The following is an 18,843-nucleotide window of genomic DNA, read 5'->3' as shown; positions in this document are numbered from 1 at the left end:
AGAGGATACAAAGAGACTAAGTAAGAGGATTAAAGCTACTTTATATGGGGCAGACTTAGAGGTCAAACGGTTCTTTCCTGTTTGGAGATTCCTGACATCCTTATATAAATACAGTGGGCAATATTCATCCCTCGGAAACTCCAGTAAAGTCAGTGGAGTTTACACCATGGAGTATTTACTGTGTACAATACTCCACTAAATTGGTTAGTCTCTAAGGTGCCACAAGTACTCCTTTTCTTTTTGTGTACTTACTGATGTTCTCCTTCTGTTACCTACTCTCCCCTTCCATTGGTCCTGATTCTTCACTGCCTTGTACCAGGTATGCTCACATACAGATTTGCAAAGGGGGGTAAAACACTGCCAAATTAGAGTGGTTGCATTTTATCTGGACTTTGCTCTCACTTTGTGTTGTAAGTGGCTACACAAGATGCATGGCAGTGGAGAATCACGCCTATTGTATTCAGCCATTTGGGGTTGAGGTCTTGATCTCGAATAGCTTGAGCATGGGAAGCTTGGGCCTGATTCTCCCTTTCCTTTCACCATGTTGTCACTGACGCCAGTGCAAAGAGAGCGTGAAACATTCCCACACTAATTTGGTAGTGCTTTAAGCCCACTTTGCGCTGATGTAAATGACTGCAAGATGCAGGGCAATGGAGAATTTGGCCCCTTGTCTTTATATCTGTGTGCAAAACATTATATGCACCTATATAAATCGTTATGAAGAAAATGCTTGGAATGTGTTTTTTCTCCTCTTCCTCCTCCTTTTTCAGAAGAGAGACCTTTGTGCTTTGAAATATGTTAATTCTGAACATAAATCCAGACCGTGGCAAAGCACCCGTGGGATTGCACACCTACTGGAGTGTAATGTGGGAAGAGCCGCTCTCTTCTCCCCACTCTCCCAGCTGACTTTCTTGTGGCACAGTCCTGTTCCAATGGAAGTGTGAGTCTCTCAAGGAGTGCGTGTGCTCAGGGGAGCTGGAACAATTGCATAGTGGGGGTACTGCTGATGGAAACCGTGTATTTGGTGTTTGTTATTACTACTTCAAGCCAGGGGGTGCAGCAGCATCCCTCGTTCCAGCACTACTGAGTGTTCAAACGTTGTTACATAACTGAAAATAACAAAAGTGCTGTTTCCTCAAAGTGATACAACCAGGCCATAGCACATGCACAGAGGGCAAAGGTTGGCCCAGTGTCAGGTCACTTCAGTAAGAGTTTTTAGTGGCATAGCAAGCAAGTGTTGCCAAAGGATAAAGAAGAGAGAGAGACCTGTGCCCCTGGGAGGCCCTCAGTGCCAACTGGCAGAGGGCACGCCATACCACAACTCACATCTGGCATGACACACTCATAGCCCCAAACACACTGTTGTCATGATGTGTATCTAAAAGATGTTGTTGTGTAAAGTATCTTATGCTAACTGGTCACACGCTGGTCCCGAAAATAATTCGTGATGTAGGTACAGGTGTGTACAAAGAGTATAAACGCATGCTGGAAATATGTTCTTACAATGTGTTTTGGTAGGCAATAAAGCCCAGCCTGCCCTAGACAAAGGAATATGTATTTACTTGTCTGACCAGCTTGATTGCAAAGGACAATGAAAAGTACATTTAAATGTAAAGTCATCAAACTACAAATAGGGGAAATGACTGCTTCATGATCTCGATGAGGGATGGTATCTACATCCCCACAAAGTGTTCCTGGTTCTGAAATAAAGACAGTGAACTTTGGAGTAATGTAAGTGGGGCAAAGAGATATTTGAGTCATCCATCATGTAGGGGGCGGGGGCGAGCAGCACTTTTTCAGTTCATGAAAGGTGGATCCTCTTAGCTTTGGAGGCAAGAATAGCTGGAAACATGGGCGATGGGTATCGTAGGCACGGGAAGGAGTTGCCTGCCCAAACAGCCTGACATCCCCCCGCCCATGCTCCAACCCCAAGCCCCATCCTGCATGCTGTTCCTTGGGGCGGGCAGGCTGGGGGCCATGCTGCGCCACACCGCACGTCTTCCCGGTGCTGGGGCCACGCTGCTTGTCCAGCGCTGGGGCTGGGGCCGCTCTGCCGGCCCAGTGTGGGGGCTGGGGCCACTCTGGCCTCGCTGTCTGCCTGGGGCTGGAGGCACTCTTGCCGAGCTGCCTGCCGACCCGCCCAGTGCTCGGGCTGGCAGCTCGGCCGGGGGGTGCCTTCAGGGGTGGGGAGTCCAGCTGGCTGGGGGTCAGGCACTGCCCAGGGGGGTTGGGGCATGCTGGCCGGGGGTTGGGCCAGGCGGTGTGGCCCAGGGAGGCTGGGGCATGCTGGCCGGGGGTCGGGCCAGGCGGTGTGGACCGGCGTGCTGGGGGTGAAGGTGGGGCTGGGGCCGCTAGCCTGGGCCAGCGGCCAGCAGCTACAGGGGGAGGAGTGCTGGGGGTACTGGGCAGGGGCCAGCACCCACTGTGGGGGCTGGGCTCCGGTGGGCGTGAAGGGGCGGGGCCTTGGGTGGAAGGGGTGGGCCTGGAGCTAGCCTCCCCAAGCCAGGGGTTCACCCACTGCCCGTGGCTGGAAACTGACCATAAGTGAGAAACCTGCTTAGACAAAGATTGTAACTTGATGAAATTAAATTTTTGTTACTAGGAGGCTTGTTTTGTTTTATTTGTAACCTGTCATTCTTATCTTTTATCACTTAAATCTCTCTTCTTTGTTAATAAATTTATTCTTGTCTTATTACAAAACCATCTCTGTGCTGTGTATTAAAGTGGAGAGTGAGTCCTCAGCTAACCTAGCAGGCTGATGTATGGTCTCTTTGGAGGCAGTGACTTAACTTTGGTGAGTGCCCAGTGAGACAGCCTAGATGCTGCAGAGAGAGATTTCTGTGGAACTTTGCAATTGGGGTTCACTGGTTGTTACCTGCAAGGCTGGGTGTGCACTGGCAGAGTCCTGGGGAGTTTGCTGGCATGGCAGACAAGCTGATGTGTCAGGGAGCAGACACATAGCTTAGCAACAGCCAAGCTCTTACTTGCTGAGGCTGAGAGGAGTAACCCTTAGGTATCTGTCAAAGGTGGCTATGGTCCACTCAGGATGGCTATACTGTGCTCAGGTTTTGATCCATTGTTTCAATTTGGCCTTACTGTGCATTTGTGAGCTGGTGGCAGGCTGCTATGTAGCGCAACACCTTCTCTCTTCTTTCTCCTTTTTTTCCCTTAGCTTTTTGATAAGTTGTGTTTTATGATTCCTGATCATTTGAGGCAATATCTCATCGTGCCCAGAGTAGGCAGCAGGGCAGACTCAGAAGAAAACACTTCCCCCATCCCCAGAATGGGTGGTGGGAAGCAGCTGGCACAAGCCAAGAAGAATACACATGCACACAGTGTGCTGGAGCCCATCCCTAGAGAGTGGGAAGCAAAGGGGCATGGCACAGGTGGGAGTGGGACGGGAACGGATGTGTATTTGCTAGATTGTCTGAGGCAGCCCCAGAACAAGCTCTGACTGGAAGAGCTTCGGAAAATCACGTACCTGATGCTACTGCTCCAGTGACTGATGGTGAATTAGAATCTGAAAGGACAGACAGGGAAATTGATTACATGGAGGGAAAGAGACAGAGAAGGATGGGGGATGGTAAGAGAGCAGCAGAGAGCCTGGGTAGAGGGTCCAACAAGGGTTAATAAAACACACATTGACTGGGTCAGAGAACAATAGAAGTAAAATAATAAAACTTGCCCTCAGATTAAAATGGCTCCTTTGATTGTGCAATACCCTGTTCATCCTTCAGCTCTGAGTAATATAATACCACTTCACGAGGTATTTTAGCCCTCTGGCAACACTTTACTGCTTGTGCCCTCAAACTCATCAATATTTTTATAGCACTAAAACTCTTCTTTTTATCAACTTCACCAACCCTTGCTGAGCCAGCACTGCAAGTCTGGGAAGAGCCTCTGCTTCTGCCTTGAGAGATGAGATGAAAGGTTAGAGGGGGTGGAAGGCAATAGCATGAGCAATGCAGGTTAGGTTACTAGCGAATTCCTCTTGCAAGATAAGTTGAAGGCCTCTGAAAGGTAATTATTGGAAAGCATAAATTCCTGAGATACCGTGTCCAGGAAGAAATACTGACGGAGCAGAGGCCATGTGTTAAAGGCTAGCCATCACTTGAGGGGTATGGGTTATCCTTTCTCCCCTATTTTTCTGTAACCTCTCCTTGCTTTCAGAGTAACAGCTGTGTTAGTCTGTATTCGCAAAAAGAAAAGGAGTACTTGTGGCACCTTAGAGACTAACCAATTTATTTGAGCATAAGCTTCCGATGAAGTGAGCTGTAGCTCACAAAAGCTTATGCTCAAATAAATTGGTTAGTCTCTAAGGTGCCACAAGTACTCCTTTTCTCCTTGCTTTGACAGTTGAGTCCCTTGATTCTTTTCCTTCAGCTAGATGCTGCTCTTTTCTTGGCCCAGATTATGCAACATTCAGATCCATGTCTCCTTGCCATTACCAATGGAACTGATAGAAGGAGAGACTCAGAACCCAGGTCAGCTGGGCACAAGTTTAGGTTTTATCTTTGATTATCACTCTCCGAGCTATGTTAGTGAGGTCAGCATAATTGTGGCAAACTGGTCTGCTGCTCCCTTATTCTGTCAACTGATTTTGGTGTAAAAGAACCTGAACTACATTTCAGTGACCATGAGCAGTGGGTTTTGGAATATAGCAAATAAAATCCTGAACTGGTTTTCTGTCATGGAATGTGCCCTTGTAAGTTTCTTGGAAGGAGAGGAGTCTGAACTGAGGAAGAAGCACAGGACTGGAAGTCATCAGAACCCATTTCTCTTCCTAGCTCAGCAACTTATTTCTTGCACGGTCTTGGGTGAATCATCTGGTATCTCTATGCCTCAGTGTCCTCATCTGTAAAATGGGGCTAGAGAATCTACATCAATTGAATTTTTTTTAACTGTAATTGATGTAAGTGTTGTGTGGTGTATGTATGTATTCTTCACTTGTGCCAGCTAGCTCCCACTGAATGCATTCCATATACCTAGCGACATACATATACAGGTGCTTTTAATGTGCTTAGAGAACCTCAGAATTTAATCATTGTTTATGTGCAAAAGATTCCTGTGCCCACCTGAAATGTGCTCTGGGTTCAAATCCCGAATGCACCCCATGAGCAGAAGATCCTATACTAGAACTCTGAATTCTCCAGAGTGCACTTTTAATACACCTCATTTCTCTTCCTGGTGGGAACAGTCCTGTACCAGCATGGGGTCTCAATATGTCTCTTCCATCTCTAATATCTATGATTCTATTTTATGGAACAGAGTAGAATGCTGTGGTAGGGGAAAATGCATCTGTTGGACTTCTGCTGTAGATAAAATCACTGTGGTGGAGAGAGGGAAATTTGATTCCAAATCCCCCTCACAATGTTCTTCTGCCTTATTTCACTAATAGGTTTAGTACAAGTCAAATGCATTTCTGGTGTAATTCACTCAAGTCTTTGGAGTTACATCAGTAACAGAGTGTCCCTTTGTGATAAAAAGATTTAATAAATAAAAGAGGCATAACCTTTATTTTTGAATCTAAGTATGATTTTGAGAGAGTAGAAAATTTAATTTTCAACCACAAGTATTTGTTGTTGGGGTACTAATAGCTGAATGGAATAGGTTTTATTGTTTCGTGATGTATGTTTGTTGTATTAATTATGCTGTACCATGGCAATTAAACTGAAAATTATAGCTATTCAAAATTAGTGGACTGTTTTAAAAATATTTTTGTTTGTGGTTGAATTTTTTGCCTTTTCCAAGGCTAACCTTAGATGCAAAGTAAATTCTAATTATTAAGTTTCTGCGGATTTATTCTGTATCTGTATAATATATTATTTGATTGCAAGGATCACATTGTGTTGCTGGTGTTTTCACTGCAGAGTAGTCAGTGGGGGGACAGAATGGCTCAGGTTACAAAGCACTAGTTGCTCCCACACTTGGCGTTGGTTGTACAGTATTGGCCTGACGCTCCATTGCCTTGCTTCTTGTGTGATCACTTTCACCTGTGAAAAATGGGTATAAAACTGTACTGTATAAGAATTGTTTCAAAATGACTACAAAAGAGGCAACGCAGTGGAAAATCAGGTCCTTTGATCCAATTCATTCAAAGTCTTGTGCTGGGGGAAGCACCTGAAATTTTAGTATAATTACAATTTTGTATGATGGGGAAGCCCAATAGAAAAATCTGCACTGTTTTGCAGCCAGCAGAGTTATTTACATCTGTGCAAAATTTCTAACATTCTGACTGAGTGGCATTTTACAACCATGTAAATAACTTTCATAGAGTTTAAGACCAAGGGTCTAGGCTGATCTCCTGTATATCACAGGCCAATAATTTTCACTCACCATGAATCACAGCTTGTATCTTCAAAGACGGCTTATAATCATCACTAATCCACACCAGTGAAGCAGGCCAGTAGTATTGCCCCCGCACTGCAGATAGGGGAACTGAGACAAAAATAGATTAACTGCCATGCCCAAGCCTCTGAGGGAGTCTGGGTCAGAGCCAGAATTAGAACTCAAGTCTGCTGCCTTCCAGACAGGTCAGACCAGCAGATCATACTTCTTACTGGTCCAAATTCCTACCATTCCAAACTGTCCAGATGGAAAAGAAGAGCCCAGTATGGGAATTCTATGGATGGAAAGACTTTGCTTTTTACTGAAGCTGGCCCTAAATTTGTGATCAGATTAAGTTCCTCAGAGCTAAGGAGATTTCTAATGCTCCCAAACCCCTGCCGTTTGAAATGTTAAGTCCCCCTTTTTAAAAAAAAATCTCTTGGATGCCAGTCACTGATCATCCTTTTTTGGTGCTGAAGGTTTCACTAGTTCACATCTTTAGCAATTGAAGAGAGAGCACAGGACCTTCTGAGGAGATTAGCACCAATCTGAATTCTGGTTGCTGTCTTAACATAGACCCCTTTTGTAGCTAATTATCTTGTCCACCTGTTGTTAGTTTAATTGGATGGTACGGCACCTCTTTAAAACAGGATCTCTGGCCTGAGAGAGAGATACTTTCAAGGAACCTGCCTCTGAGCTTAACCTAATTGGTCACTTTGCTAAGTCTAATAGACCTGTAAAGATTATACACAATGCCTGTCTCTGGAAACATCCCAGGTACCCTGTTTTGTGGTGCGGAGACTAGCGCCTACCCTGACTCCCAATGGGAATGGATGGAGGGAGGAAGGGGCAATGTGGATAAATTACTGCTGTTCAAAGCCCAGCGTCCCTGAATATTGCAAAGAAATTCACCTTCTGAACTAACTCGCCTGACCACTGAAAGTCATACCTCACATGTAGGAAACAGCAGTGCCTAGCTAACGAAATTGAATGTTCATAGAATCATAGAATATCAGGGTTGGAAGGGACCTCAGGAGGTCATCTAGTCCAACCCCCTGCTCAAAGCAGGACCAATTCCCAGCTAAATCATCCCAGCCAGGGCTTTGTCAAGCCTGACCTTAAAAACCTCAAAGGAAGGAGATTCCACCACCTCCCTAGGTAACACATTCCAGTGCTTCACCACTCTCCTAGTGAAAAAGTTTTTCCTAAAATCCAACCTAAACCTCCCGCACTGCAACTTGAGACCATTACTCCTTGTTAACGCTTTGGTGCTGAATAAGGTACTCCCAGAAGCATGAGCTTGCATCATAGCCTGATGTTCCTTTCTTTTAAATGGAGATGCTGCTGGGATACATACGCCTTCCTGACAGCAGTGGTGGGACTAAACAAATCTGCTACATTTTTTGCTATGCCTCCGTTTGTAACTATCCTTCTGCAGCTGGTTTATTTACATGAGACAGCTGAAATTTCAGACTGGATTAAAATATAACCTGTGAATGTAAAAAAAGAAAAAAAAATTCAGAACAATGACTAGTGTGCTTAGTCTGTGGGGCCAGATTCTCTGGTATGATCCAGCCCTCTAGCACCTCTCAGGTAGCACCGATGGATTCTCTCCATTGATGGCTGGCAGAGTTCCCCTTCACAAGGGGAGCTGTCCCCTGGCAAAAACGTATACGGGGGATACTGGGGATGGGTACGTGCCGGGGTATGTGGGTGCACGTTACACTGATCTTCCACTGGCATAAGGTTCCTTAGGTTCTTATGCCAATGGTATAAATTAGAGTAGCTCCCTGGCTGCTCTAATACATGGGCTGGGCTGGCACAGAATCAGTAAGCTGTAATCAACTTTCTGATGCCTTCCCTTCTCCCCATCTCCTCTGCCAGGCACAATGTACGGAACCTGGCACAATGAGGCCCTGACTCTGATGGGACCTTCAGGCATTTCTAAAACACAAATTTATTATTTTTCCTACATCTCTATACTGCTTTGCAATCTGATACATAGACTAAAATATACACGTTCTATCCACTGAAACGGTATGTAGGGAACGTCTTTTTTTTTTCTCTATCTGTTTTCCTCCCAGACACTACAGCATCCAAACAGCAGGTTGCAAATGTCTTAAGAGATCATGGCTGGATTAAAAATAGACGTCTGACTCCTGTGCTGTGGAAAGTTGCATAAGATTCCCCTTCTCCCACAGAGCAAAACAAAGCCAATCAACTGGTGTAGAAGTGGGATGGATGTTTGATGGACTCTGAGCCTCAGAAAGCAGGAGAGGCTGGGAGGTGTGTGTGAGGCAGAGTGAAAGAAGCCAGGTTTGTATTTAAAAGCCAAAAGATCCTATTTTGCAAACAGACCACGTCATTCCATGGCCTTTCTGGAAAAGTCTGCCTTGCCTTTACTCGTATTCAAACCCTTGTACATCATTTGAGGCTCTTGCATGGTGCCCTCACCTCTGTGCCATAGCATCCCCCAAAGAATCTGACAGAAAAAAACCCTTATGTACACCATCACATATCAGACTATAATTAAACAAAGACTGAGTGCTCCTCTGTGTTGTTCTCAATGGATTTTATAATCCATATGCAATACCTAAATACTATGATGACAAGCCCTTTAGAAATGCTGATAGTTTGATCAGATAGATTAGACAAAAAGTAAAACTGCCGTTGCTGATTCTGGACCAAGTGTGATAGATACCCCAAAATCCCACAGCAGAATCTGAGGGTAAACTGCCACGTTGTGTACTAGCTTTTTTTTCGTTGTGAACTTACCTAGGCCTGGGTAGAGTGAGTCACAATAGTCCAGCTGGAGGCGATGAACATAAATTACTGTGATCAGACCATCATTTGGGAGGAATAGAATGGAATCTTCTTGTTAGTTGGAGATGAGGGAAGGCACTTTTGGTGACTGGTTCTATTTGACTGTCCATGCCAGTTATACTCCATTAGGACTCCAAGGACTTGCACCATCTTAGCTCCTCAGTTCCTCAGAGCATTTCTTGCTTCCAGACAGCTTCACTTCATTCTTGCCTAGATTCCAGTTGTACCAGCTTCTTTTTCCTTCTTTGCACTCTCATTCTTATACTGAGATGTCTGGGAGCCTGCTCTCTGGGTTAGTTGAGAAGGGTACATAGAGCGGTGTATCAATGTATTGCTGACATTGTATCCCACGTCATCTCACAATATCCCCTAAGGTTCTGCATAGATGTTGTTAAATAGAAGTGGTGACAGGAGTGAGCCCTGAGGCACTCTGCAGGTCAGAGCTCTTGGAGGAGGAGCAGCTGTCCATGATGGGTCTTTGGGGATCTGTTGGAAAGGAATGAGTGAAGCCAGCATAGCACAGTTCTCTCATGGCATGCCAAGACAAGTAGTTGAGTCAGCAGTACCTCCTGATCAGCAGTGTCAAAGGCAGCTGATAGATCGAGTAGTATCAGCGTGATTGAGTCACCTCTGTCCAACTCCATGAGGAGCCCCGAAACCCCATTGCTGCTTCATTTCCAGACTCTGCTATGAAGTCAGACTGGGAGAGTCCACATTATCTGCTGAGGTTGTGTTGCTGGAGTTGATTTATCACTATTTTCTTGAATCTTGCCAAGGTTTGAAACGGGATGGTAGTTAGTCAGGTAACTAGTGTCAAGTACTGGTTTCTTGAGCAGTTTCAGGTTTACGTATTTTCTAATTGCTCTCCCTGGCCCTTGCAATGATACTGGCCTTAAAATAAGAGTAGAGCCAAAAAGTAGAGAAAATAAAATCTCCATGGGCATTCTGCTGCTCTTGGGAAGGGCAGTGAATTCTCTGCACGTCAGCACAGCTAGGGACACTAGCAAACCTCCAGAGAGAAAAGGCTGCTTGTTTCTTTCTCCTTTTATTTTCATCTTAACACCTCAATTGTTTGTAATGAGCACTGCCATGGAGGGAAACGATACTACAGAAGAGGAGGGTCTGACCTCTGTGGGACTGGATCCAATCCAAGTTTGAACGTGGAGGTACCCAGCGTCTAGTGAGAATCTAGGAGCTGTATTTTAATGGCATAAAGTTCTGGGGGTGATGAGTGTGATCTCTTCTGGGGTTGGCTGGCTGTATGTTTTTAATGAGTATTTCATCCCTTGGTTTCTAATCTGAGATGTGACAGGTGCTAAAGAATGCTCTAAATTATGCCCAGCTTTGAGCTACTCTAGCAGCTAGAGATTGGTAGCATGCACTCACCCTCTGGCAATGTACTCTGTACCAGGGCAGGATGGAAAGAGTGGCATAGAGCTGCTACATTGGCTGTATGCCGGCCTGGGCTTTCCTGTATTCAAGAGGAATCCTGAAGGATGTGAAGGGGTACAAAGCAGCTAAGGTGTAACGTAGGAGCACTGTCTTTAATAGTGACCTAGGGCCTGATCTAACTCTTGTATTAAAGTAGTGCTAGGTACTGTGCAGACAAATTTCTCTGCCTAAATAGACAAGATAGACAAAGGTTTCAAGAAGGGAAACTATTATCCATTGACTTTGGTCAGGGTTAGATCAGACTGTTACTGATAAGTAGAAAATCTTCATTTCTCAACATTTAAAAGGACATAGACCTAACAGAAATCACAGGGCCTGATTCTCCCCCCTGTTACATGGGTGTTATGCCAGTGACATTCCCCTGAAGTCAGTGTAATTGTATCAGCGTAACATTGGTGTTTAGAGAGACGAGAAGCAGGTCTTACATATTTTATGAATGGCTTTCCTAACTCATGTTGCTAACTACATTAAATGATTACATTTTAAAAAATCCTTTCAGGTTTAATTTACTTTTCACTATTAATGTGGTTTGTTTACTTTTTACTCTTGTTGAATTTGGTCAGTAAAACTAGATTGGTCCATTAAGTTTTGCTTAAGTCACTTCAGTTCTCTGTTTCCCTTCCCACTCTTTGTCTGTCCTATCTATTTAGACTGTAAGTTCTTTGGGGCAGGCTGTGTCTCTTGTGTGTACGTACAATGCCTAGCACAATGGGCTCTTGACCTCCTTTGATGCCTTTAATATTAATAATATTACTTCTTGGTTTTCCTGCATAAGCAAAAAAGTTGTCATGCTTGGATTGCAGCACTGGAGAAGATGCTTACATTCAAAAATGCTTTTGGTCACATTTCTTTAAAAATGTAATGAAAATTCAGAGTGGGCCAAATTTACTCGTGTTGTGATTCCAGGGAAGTTCAATGTTAAAACAAACAAAATAACAAAGTTTTCCATTAAGATGTAACTGATGTAACAAAATGTTGCTTTGCTTTTTAATGTCAATTATTCTCCCTGGTTTCAGCCTTCAGAACCAGAGCTTGGCCCAACTCTCAGACCACCACTGTAAATCCCCACTTCTCCAAAGTCTGAGTTGTTTGGATTTGGGGTTTTTAGATTCTGCTCATCATAAAAGCGCCAACTGTGAAATTTGAATCTGGATCCAAACTTCCCTAAAGTTCAGAGGTGACTGAGTCCAAACCAGAACCTTGCATCCACACCTCAATTAACTAATTAACATTTTTATAGAAGAGAAAAAGCTCTAATTTAAAAATAATTACAATTGGTATAAAATATCTAGTCTCCAGCCAAACATAATTCTCAGTGGAGTTACATGGAGGATGAATTTGATATACTAGACTATCAGCTTCTACTGATCATCAAACACATTTAAGTTTTGGAAAACCTTTCTTCCCCTTGTAGGAAAACCTAAATTTTAGGCTTAAACCATACTTGACAGTATCACTTTAAGCCAAATATTTAACATTCAAAGATTTGCAGTTATTTTCAGTTTACAGCAGTATGGAAACTGAATTAGTCTCCAGCTATGACTCCTATCCTGGTTGCTGTAGTTTATTCTGTTGAATTTTTGTTAATACAGTATGCCGGTCATGCTCATATTTCATTGGGGGTGGTGTGTGTGTGATTCTTACTACACAGAGAACCAGTGCAGTGTGTGACAGTTTGTTTTCATCCAGTTTCTACTCTTTGTTCTATAAAGACCACCGTGTGTCTGAACATCCCTGGTTTAACATGGGAAGGAATTTGACTTAGCATTGCTGATACTCAAAGTGTGTAATCAAAGTCAGTAACACGGAAACTCAGACTGATCAGAGTAACAGTTCTTCTCACACACACGTGTATGGGAAAGCCAGCTTTAATTAGAGGTTTTAATAAGTTTTCATTTCTACTCAGTCAATCTCATACAGTATGTGCAGCTTTTTTTTCCCCTGGAAGAAGGGGCCTGGTATTGTCTCCCTGGGATCTGAGTGCAGAGAAAATCCTGATTTATGCAGATCTCTCTCTGCATGGGCTGTACGTCCACATTACTGTCCTCTCCCTTCGTCTTCAGCATTGCATGCAAGAGGTGACACCTCTATTGGTTCTGGGGCCAGTGGACAGAGGGGGAAGATGGGGCTGAGAGGGGCTAGATACACCATGAGTGTTGTCTGCTGCAAGAAACAATTGGACAGTCCTCTGAAAAGCTGTTGCAGCTTGAGGCTGTATCAGCTGTTAATGTGTAGCCCCTATATCTGACACCTTTTTATTGGCTGCTTTCCCTCCCTCCTCCACTTTTGCTCCCTTGGCATGGAATTTTCTCTCTTGTAGCAGACTAATTAATGCCAAATTCAGTGCAAGTTATACTACTTTACTACTTTACACCTATTTTCTGATCAACTTATGCCCATTGCTGAATTTCACCCAGTAGGATGAGGGCCAGCTCCAGGGGTATGCTGTGGCAGCTTTGTGACGCCCCAGCTCGAAGGCCAAACTGTGTCATCAAAGTGGCACAACATACTGGAGAATCTAGCCTCACTTTGTTGAAAGTATGCCTTTCTTGCTATTAAAGAAGCTGTAACTAGGAGATTTAGGGCTATCTGTGGTGTGCAGTTCTTTTGTTTTTGTTTTTTGTTTTTATCATTCTCTATAGAAGCCGAAGGGTTCACAAAGTTTGGAACAAATGGCTATTTATCAAATAAATTATACGATAACGAGAAGTCTCTCTAACTATCATCTCACCTTTATAAACTCAAGAACAATGGATTTGTCATGCTGGTAAATCTAGTATCCTACTTCCTGGCCAGTGCCCTAAGCCAGCTGTGGAAAGCTGTAAAGGGGCAAAGGTTAGATTTCTTTCCTGTCCCTTGCAGTGATCACCGTGTGCCATGTTGCACATACTGGTGTGTTTCATTTCTATAGTGTCAGTCATCTAAAGGACCACAAGCACTTTACAAACTATGGGGTAACATGCTATATCAAGCCAAACCCTTAATGTGCAACTGTACTTAGCTCTCCACTCTCCCTGATTATTCTACCTAGGAGCACAGATAAGTCCCTATTGCTAGCTCAGGGGGCACACACCCATAAGCATGCAGAGCATGAGTCTCACCTGCAGGACCAGCCTTGGAGCGGAGGTGTGTGTCTGCAGGTTTTGAAATGAAGTTCTCTTAAACTGGCCCAGTGTTTTTAAAGCAGCTTTTCAGTTGTTCAAACATACTGTGGAAGTTGCCCTTCAATACAGAACAAAACTATGGGCTCATTTTGTGAGCTGGATTTGAACCGGCAAACTGGAAGCGAAAAGCTTTGCCTCCCATTACCATCTATTTCCCTGACTAACGTTTGCATTATCCTTAAGGGTCTGTCTACATTGCAGCTGGGAGTGAGCATCCCAGTCTGGGTAGACAGGCCTGCATGAACAGGACTCCAGTTATCACACTAATAATAGCAGCATGGATGTTGCTGCACCGGTGCTAGCCATCTGATGAGGTGAGTCTGAGCTTGGATGGCTAGCCTGAGCCTCTGCCAGTGCAGCAACATCCACGCTGCCATTTTTAGCGACATAGCTTGAGCCCTGTTAGCACAGGGGTCTGTCTACCTCGGCTGTGGCTCTCACTCCCAGCTGCAATTGGTATAAAATTGGTAGACATACCCTCAGTGTCTAATCTTCTTATGACTCTTACTACTCTCTGTGCCTTAGTGACACCCTGTGGCAGTAAGTGCCTCAGGTTAATACATACAATGTGTCTGTGGAAAGTATTTCCGCTCATCCATTTTTAACTGACCCCAAGTCCCCTTCTTTCCATGACTTGTTCAGGGAGACCAAAGCAATCTTTTACTCTCTGCTCTTTTCCTCCTGGCAGACTTGGAGACCAGTTCTACAAAGAAGCCATCGAGCACTGCCGCAGCTACAACTCTCGACTGTGTGCTGAGCGCAGCGTCCGCCTCCCCTTCCTAGATTCGCAGACTGGGGTAGCTCAGAACAACTGCTACATCTGGATGGAGAAGAGGCATCGGGGACCAGGTAGGCAGCATTCTGTGTGTGTGTGTGTGTCTGTAGGGTAGGCCACTGAGCCCTCGCGGGGTTTAATTACTAAAAACTCAAACCTGTTAAGGGCCACACAAATAGGAGAAGCTGCCTAAACCACCTGGCCTGGAGGGGATTCCCTTCGGTAACTGCAGTGAGCGGATCCTAATTATTCTTTCTATTGCTTGAGATAGTAGTTTCTAATGCTGCATCATCACAGCTCCTTTATTACTATTGATCTGAGATAGTTGCATAATAGAGGACCTCTATTCAAGAGAGCCTTGGAAATATTCTAAAGGAGGGAGGACTCTCACCAACCTTATTTCTCAATAGGAAACATACATTTAAGGAGAGTCTTATTTTCTGAAATTCACTTTGCTCTAGTGATTACAGCAGGGGACCAGGAGTCAAGAGATCTAGATTCTTTTCCCAGATCTGCCTGAGACAGATCACTTGGTCTTCACCTCTGTGTCTCAGTTTTCCATCTGTGAAAGGAGGATAAATGTCCTCATAAATATGATATGAGGGCAATATGGGCCTGATCCAAAGTCCACTGAATTCAGTGGAAAGTCCTCCGTTGACTTCAATGGGCTTTCGATCAGGTTCTAATTCATTATGTTTGTAGAGCAGATTGAGATCCTCGCATGGAAGTTAAAGTATTGTTGGGTCAACCCTAAGCACCCTACTCTAACAAAACTCCCACTGAAGTAATTGAGAATGTAGCCAGATACATTATTTGTTGAGAGAATGGAATTTTTGACATTTTGATCTCTGCCAAGTTGTTTGGTTTTTTTTTTTCAATATTTGGGACAAAGACCCAAAGTAACAGGGGAACACCCAAAATTTACAGTGAAGGGTTGATTATCCAACTGCCTCGGTGGGAAGTGTACACATTTATAAATAATTGGGGTTCTGGATAACGGATGTTCTCAGTTCAATAGACATTGGATGATATAGCTCTGTTTTGGATAATTGATGGTTGGATAATGGAGGTTGCACCTGCTCCTTAACGAATGTGTGATTCATTTTAGAGCCAGAATAGTATTTTGTATAATTTGTGGTTCCTGGGTTTCCTTTTTGCGTAAATCATTTACCATAAGCAAAAATGAAATCCTACCAAGATGGCGGTGGCAGTGGTGTTGGTGGGGGGGCAGAAGAGTAAATGTGGGTCTCTCAAGAGGGATGTGATTTGTAATAAGGGGCAGCATCTATGTGTGCAGTGCTAGCACCATGTCCTGCTTGCTTACTCTTGTGAGTAGTCCCGTTGAAGTCAATGGGCCCTACTTGCAGAAGTAAGGTGAGTGGTTTTGGTTCTTGGGGTGCAGCTGTGGAGGGAGCAGACTGGTTGTGTTCAGATCAAACTCTGCAGTGATGCTTTTGCAAATGAGAATAGAGGCAGGAAGCAGGCTGCCTTCCCTCATTTTAGCCCCATTTTTTTTCCATGTGTTTCAGCAAATCTATCTAGGTGCTTAAATGGCTATAGAATCTGAATGTCTCAAGTGTTTAAGAAGAGAAATAACAATCTCTCACTCTTTCTTCCTTGCTAACCTCTGGGGGAAATGTCTGGATTCGTTTCTCGCTCTTGGTTTCTGTGTGTGTTCATGTGCATTTCGTACATGTGCAGGTTGAGGGAAAGCTAAGTTCAAGATGTGAGTTTTTGTGTCTAGTTCTGTTTGTGGGGAGGTCCTTGGTCATTCTTATTTCTTGTGGTAGACAGTTCCACAGTCTTGGGATGGTGAGGCCTGTTCCTTTCTCTGTGACTGGCCAGGTGGAGTCATAGCTAGCCCAGGGGCATATGGAGGAAACAGTTCCTACATTCCACCAAGTTCAGGGACTGGAATTTTCCCTGGCCATTTCACAGGGCACAGAATGTGGGAAGGCATCTTGCACTGTTCCCCACCTGCACACCAGGGCTCAGGGCTTGTGTGTACATAAATATTAACCCAGAATAAGGTAGTATGTGAATTTAAAACAGATTAACTATTCCCAATGAATTCCATGTGTGGATGCTCTTATTCTGGAATAAGATTGCCTTATTCCAAATTAGTTTACTCCATTTTGGTAGCAGATTAAACTAATTTGGAATAAGGTGCTCTCATTCCAGGGTAAGAGCATCCACACATGGAATTGATGGGGTATGGCTATTCCAGCATAACACCTCCAGCCTCACCCCCACCCAATGTAAACAAGTCCTGAGGCTAGGGTTGGCCCTAACTTTTAGTTAAACCTCACAATACCCAAAGTAAGACCAGCTCTAAGTAAAGGATACGTGGGAGTCACGTCACCGATCATCGAAATGCAGCCACTCCTGGTGTGGGATATAGAAGCTGTGTTATTAGTACACATCAACACTACATTATCATTTAGGATAAGTTCTGAAGGATGGTAATACCTTATCCACTTGAAACTACAGGAGGAGTTTGGGTAGGCAGAATGTAGTTACCTGAGCTGGAATTTGTTTTGGTCTCTGGGGACCTTCCTTCCCATGAGAAAAGTCTCATGGGATCTTTAGTGACCACCGTTGGTTTTGTTTCATCTGAAAGCTCCCTGTTCCAGAGAGATTATGCTTTGGCAAAACAAGGTAATTTTTGCTTTTTGTTGTTGTTAATGTATTTACACCAAGAGCTTCTGTTCCTGCAGCATCTGGTTATGAGTGAGATACGGTTGTTTTTATCCGTTTGAACTCACTTACACACATAAGCAGGTATGCATTTATTATATGTAGAAGCCAGATGCTGGAGGGAGCATATGCTACAAGGATGGCACAAGGCAGCCTTGTACCAGGCACCCTGTTATCTTGATGTTTATAGGAGGAATCATTGTCTAGTGTTTAAAGCATAGGGCCAGGAGAGCTGGGTTCTTTGACCAGGTTTGTCACTAACTCACTGTTATCTTGGGCAAATGTGTCGACCTTAGCCATACTTGCATCACTGTGCCTCAGTTTCTCTGTCTATGAAATGGGGATAATAGCGTTTCCCTTTCTCTCAGGGCTGTGATGAGGACTGATTAGTGGCAAGACATGTTTCGTTTAGAATTTAAGTAGGCTGAAGCCGCCTGTATCTGCGTCAGCTACCAAACCTGAGGTCTTTTTTATTTAAACTATAATGATTTAGAAAGAAACCAAGAATCCCTCCTCCCCCATATTCGCTTTGCTGTTCCTTGATGTGATTAGCTCATTTAGTGCTCCCTTGGGTCTCTCTGTACCATCCATCTCTTGTAGCCCCATTGTGACGGGACATAGCATCTATCTGTGGTGTGAGCATTGCCGTTTTCAGGCTGCACACACTGTGTTTGTGGCAATATTAAACCAATGAGAATTCTCCACCAGCCACTGTGGTGTCTGGGTTGTGTGCACCCCTTTGCTTTGTTTACTGGCCTTCACTTCCCCCATCTCTAACCTGAAGCACTGCACACAGGAAACAGAAAAGATCCAGAACCTCCTTTCATTTACACATGGTTTAAAAGCAGGAGAGGAGAGTCAGACGCCCCATGGATAAACTTGGTTTCTTACAGCCTTCTTGTAAAGGCGTTAGAAGGCTGCCTCTCGCGACACAGTTCAGGGTTAATTTCACACAACACTGCACATAACTCCCTCCCTCTTTTCCCTTCCTTCCCCAGCCTTTCACGCAAGCTTTGAGTTATGACTCTCCTACACTAATGAGATAAACAACATAACTCACTGCAGGTTCTGCTATTTCCTCTATAAGCAAATGGTTGGAACCTTCTATGGTTGCCCTATAAGGCACAGCAGTGCAAGACAACCCAGCAAGTACTAGAGAGGGCAAGAACTGTACATGTTTTATCGTGGGCACAGGCAGAGTCAGAGTAGGGGAGGTAGGTTCAAAGCAGATGTAAAAGGCCCTCTCTCTTGCCACCTCCTCCACAAAAATGACCAACGGTTCATACTTTACTTGATCATGTTGATAGATTGGTGGTTGGAGGGTGGGGGACAATGGTGTAAATCTTCCCTCTTGAAAACGGTATCAAACCTGTGTGGATCAAGTGAAAGTTTATTTAGTGGCTGGCTGAACACTGCTGAGCAGGGATTTATTGAATAGCAGAGGAGAGCTCCCCTCAAAAGTTTCATAGGGTCAGTTTGGAGGCCTGCAGGAGCTTATCTGAGTCCATCTGGTGACGAATTGGGCTGGAGGCCTTCCTACAATATTTCTGGGACTTCCTGCTTCCGGCTGAGCTTTTAGTATTTTGATGTTTGTGATTCACCATC

General features: G+C 44.2%; 1 protein-coding gene across 6 annotated transcripts in view; it reads left to right on the top strand.

Moving 5' to 3' along the window:
* DPF3 (double PHD fingers 3) overlaps positions 1 to 18,843 on the top strand; it is a 210,887-nt gene that overhangs the window by 75,360 nt on the left and 116,684 nt on the right. For all 6 annotated transcript variants that reach the window (XM_084629919.1, XM_084629915.1, XM_084629918.1 and 3 more), the window contains one exon: positions 14,455 to 14,615. In XM_084629919.1, coding sequence (XP_084486045.1) covers positions 14,455 to 14,615 — 161 coding nt within the window. The remainder of the gene's footprint in view (positions 1 to 14,454; positions 14,616 to 18,843) is intronic.

This window comes from Lepidochelys olivacea, assembly GCF_965140295.1.
Source record: "Lepidochelys olivacea isolate rLepOli2 genome assembly, chromosome: 6".
Classification (NCBI taxonomy): domain Eukaryota; kingdom Metazoa; phylum Chordata; order Testudines; family Cheloniidae; genus Lepidochelys; species Lepidochelys olivacea.
Note: the sequence above shows the minus strand (reverse complement) of the source record. Positions and strands in the feature narration are given on the sequence as shown.